Source organism: Euphorbia lathyris, chromosome 5 (genome assembly GCF_963576675.1).
Source record: "Euphorbia lathyris chromosome 5, ddEupLath1.1, whole genome shotgun sequence".
Classification (NCBI taxonomy): Eukaryota; Viridiplantae; Streptophyta; class Magnoliopsida; order Malpighiales; family Euphorbiaceae; genus Euphorbia; species Euphorbia lathyris.
In genome coordinates, this window is record NC_088914.1 from 67,830,551 (window position 1) to 67,834,552 (window position 4,002).

General features: G+C 36.7%; 1 protein-coding gene across 1 annotated transcript; it reads right to left on the reverse strand.

Annotated features, from left to right (window-relative positions):
- Positions 1-430: 430 nt before the first annotated feature.
- On the reverse strand, positions 431-3,679 carry LOC136229378 (squalene epoxidase 3-like). The gene is made up of 8 exons (XM_066018124.1): positions 3,346-3,679; positions 2,769-2,880; positions 2,493-2,670; positions 2,194-2,362; positions 1,840-2,058; positions 1,391-1,666; positions 903-1,181; positions 431-721 (listed from the first exon to the last, which is right to left on the reverse strand). The coding sequence occupies exons 1-8, from the start codon at positions 3,577-3,579 to the stop codon at positions 575-577; spliced, it is 1,614 nt and encodes a 537-aa protein (XP_065874196.1). The 5' UTR covers positions 3,580-3,679; the 3' UTR covers positions 431-574.
- Positions 3,680-4,002: the final 323 nt, after the last annotated feature.

A 4,002-nucleotide genomic window follows, 5' to 3' on the forward strand; every position in this document is an offset into this window, starting at 1 on the left:
AGTAAATGTCAATAAACTAAAATTGAAGGGCTAAATTTAAAAATTTAAACAATTGGTAAAGCTAAAAAAATAATTTAGCCATTATTTTTCAATCATCATTTAAGTATCCCAACTCCCTAATTAAGTGGTCATATCATATAGTTAAGAAATTGAATGGTGTCACTGTCAACGGTTGATCCGTCACCAATACAATTATTTCCATCTTTAAGAGAACAATTATGAACAAGTTGAAACAAGATAAGAGTCAATCATTTTTTCTTTTAAGTTAGATACGATTTATCAGTTTCAGATTGATTGACTCAAGCTACTTTTTTCTGACTTATCTTATGATTATAACTTTGTAGATTCATTAAGAATTGAACTCCAAATCTTAATTAACTTAGTCAATTATCCAACCATGTTTGACAGTTTCCACCCAGCATTTATAATATATAGACAAAACGTTTTATTGAATTACACATATGAAGTGCCAAAGCTTACAATCTTTAATCTCTTATTTGTCTGTATAATTGCACAAATACCTCATCTGAATATGTATTACTAGAAGATACAGTTTAAATTGATGAATCCAGAGCTAGTTTGAGTTGTGCACCTCAACCGATGCCGATTTATCATTGACCTGAGGAGGAGGGTGTCGGTAGATTGCAGGAACTGTGGCAGGGAAGAACACTTGCCTCACTCCCTCTGCTCTGATGATGGGGAAAATAATACCTGAAGCACTCTGCAAAAGGAGAAGTCATGGATTAGGATCCAACAATTGAAAAATTGATGTGTAAGTATTCAACAATAAGTTGCATTTGATTTATAAGGCCATTGCAATTGCTGTTGCACTCATGTACGCTGCAGAAAGAAAACACCACAGTAACGAACAATATAGGCAACGCCTGATATGAGGTACTCACATAAATGAGTCTAGCCCCAATCCACATGCCTTTAGGTGTAGGAAATGGAATGAGCAGACGGCCAACCCCAAATATTGCAACACCAAAGAAATGGACGACTAAGCTTAACGGACTTGGGTTTAGACCGGAGAGTAAAGACACAGGTCCAACTGAACATGTACCCCCAAGGCTTAAATAGTCAAAGCAAGCTTCGCGCATTTCCTTCCTCGCCTCATCTGGGGATGCAGAGAACACCTTGTATAAGGCACCTGCCAGAGTGTTTATGGTAGATGCTACAGGCTGCATTCCACAAACAACCATGCATAAATATATCAGAAGAAACTAAGACCAGTGCTGCACACAAATAGCTTAAACTCATTTGCAGTTTGCGCCATATTTAAAGGAAAAATCTACCACAAGCGCCACATTTGAATTTAACTAATTGTGCAAAACATTCTACGTAGGCACATTCCGCAATACCAGTTCAGTCCTAAGTAAACTAAGTTTACCTTGCGCAATGTATAAAAGGATTCAAGATATTTGGTAAGAGCAAAAGCATCATTAAGGTCACGGAGTGGCTTAAGAAGATCACGAAGCAGAACAATATCAGACATTGCCACTGTCATTCCACCACCAGTTAATGGATGGCGCATGTTGAAAGCATCGCCCATCAGAAGTGCCCCAGGAGTAGGATGAGGATCTGCTGGCATGCTTCTATTTGGCATTGTCCTGATATTACCTTTGTCTATTGCAGCTACAAAGGCTTCATAAAGCGTGGGAGGAATCTGAAAATGAAATTTATAATTAGTTATATCCAGCCGGACAGAAGATATTTGTTCAAGAAGGAATGTATGGCAGAAATGAAATAATCCCCCATGACTATTAACCTTTCACATGTTGAAGATCATGTCATACACAGATGAACATGGAGACAGGGAAAGTTTAGGCAGGCATATACCTGTGGCGCTACCACGCTCTTCAAGTACTTAGCCATTTCACCACTTGCAATTGAGGGTAATTTCTGGCCTGGAACATCTACCAAACAGCGAACTTCTGTACTGCTAATTGGATAGAATAGAATTGGTGAAGGGTCTGCTAGAATAACATGTCCATGATTTGCAAAAGGAAGGTTGCAGTTCTCCAGGATTAAGCCCACAAAATGTGAGGGTACATCAACCTGTCAAAAACATTTAAAAATTCAACACAACCATCAACAAGAAAACCAGATCCATACTGAGATTATGTTGTAAGGAAACTAGTAAAATTTGTTGCTCATTAATTAAGTTCAACAAGTGATTGGCCGGAACTTAACCTTGGGATTGCAGAGAGAGCGACGCAGATTTGAGAAGCAACCGTCACAAACAATGGTGAGAGGAGCATAAGCTTTACGTTCATGACCATCCTTAGTCTTGTATTGAACCCCTTTTATAATTCCATTTTCTTCAAGCAGAGATGTCACTGTTCCTTGCTCTAGATTCACACTGCATCAAATTTGAAAACAAAACAAGCAAAGGAATACAATTATGATTTCTGAATTCAGTAGTAAGCATAATCATGTGATCAAGACATCAGTTGCATGAAAATTCAAGTGAGCTGAGCAATAGAAAGTACTTGTTTGTAAGATTAGCAGCTTTTTCTCTCATCCTCTGAATGAAACGCCCATTATGGAAGCTCTTGCCAGAAACATCAGCATCAAATTTTTCCAAAGGATATGTCAATTTAGTGCTTTTCCCATCCTTGAATAGAGCATAACCAACTATTCTCTGGGCATCAATTTTCTCCACACAATCTGCAGTTAAAGGGTATATTAGTAAACCAAAAGCATGTATAATAATCTTGAAAATTACACCATCTCTGATAATATAGATGTCTTTTTTTATTCAATACCTTCAAGACCTAATTCCATTAATTTCAGATATCCTCCTGGTTGAAGCAGTTCACCGACAATTCTGTCAGGCTCTTTCAAATCCCTTTCTATCACATGAACTCGTCTTCCATCCTGAAAAAATTTCTCAGCAAGTTCAAAAAATGGTTGCAGAAAATAAAATAACTTCAAATACACTCTGCTGTCTAAAAGACTCGTGGAGTATGGATTTGACATAAAATTCTTTACAATATCCAGCCAAAATGGAATTTAACAATTGAATTTTTTTTGCCAACTTTGATTAAGAAATCACAACAGCTCACTAATTGTAGTTTTTTGAAGATTGCGTCGCAAAACAACAAACTAGATAGTCATTTCAACTTTTAACAAAATAGATATGTTGATAAAACAAAAAAAGTCCAAAAGAATGATTTGTTTAATCACAGTCAGGAAAGATATATAAAACTTGTCAGATACACTTAATTAAAAAATTCAGTTCAGTTGAAAACCTCAATTAAAAATTTCGGGATATTTAATTGAAAAGTAGATTGAGCAATGGAATTGAGTTCAATAAATCCGTCGGGCTCGTGTAATGTATACCTTGCCAAGTGTATAAGCGAGGGCTGCACCGGCGACACCTGCACCGACAATGATAACGTCGGTACCGGAGACATTGGGAGGCGTGAGTGCAACATCATTTTGGGTGTTGAAGAAGGAAATTTGCTTGATTTTCTCCATCTTCTTAACATTTGGGCGTAAAATGTAGAGAAGGAGAAAGGCAAATAGAGAAGCAAAGAAAGTCCCAAAAATGTAGGTATCAAACACAACTTCCATATTTTGAGAAGAAGCGATAATAACAAGAGATTTTTGAGTTTGTCCTTCCTGAGCCTGGAAGAGAATGGCGGGCACTCTTCCCCTTCTTAATGGTAGTAAGGTGGCGCCCGGTGGGAAAGACGATGAGGTGGCGAAACTACGGAAAGTTGGAACAGAAGAAAAATAATAATAATAATTATTATTATTATTAAAGAAATTAATGGAAAAATAAAGGTGTAGAGTTGTTGGCAGATGGAATGAAAGCGAAGTCATTTAAAGCTGTGTTGCCAATTACCTTTTTTGGTATTAACTGAAGCCCTTTTTCTGTTGCTATTTAATTTTGGGAATTGCTATTTTTTTTTTTTTTATAATTGGAATTGCTACTTTTTGTTAATTACGTATATGGACAATTTACTTGCTTTCTTCCCATTAATTGCCCAATTT

Coding starts and splice junctions, on each gene's coding strand:
- LOC136229378 (XM_066018124.1), bottom strand. CDS start 3,579: ATGGAAGTTGTGTTTGATACCTACATTTTTGGGACTTTCTTTGCTTCT. Junction 2,671..2,768: donor AATGGAATTAGGTCTTGAAG/GTATTGAATAAA, acceptor CTTTAACTGCAG/ATTGTGTGGAGAAAATTGAT. Junction 722..902: donor TTGGGGCTAGACTCATTTAT/GTGAGTACCTCA, acceptor CTCCTTTTGCAG/AGTGCTTCAGGTATTATTTT.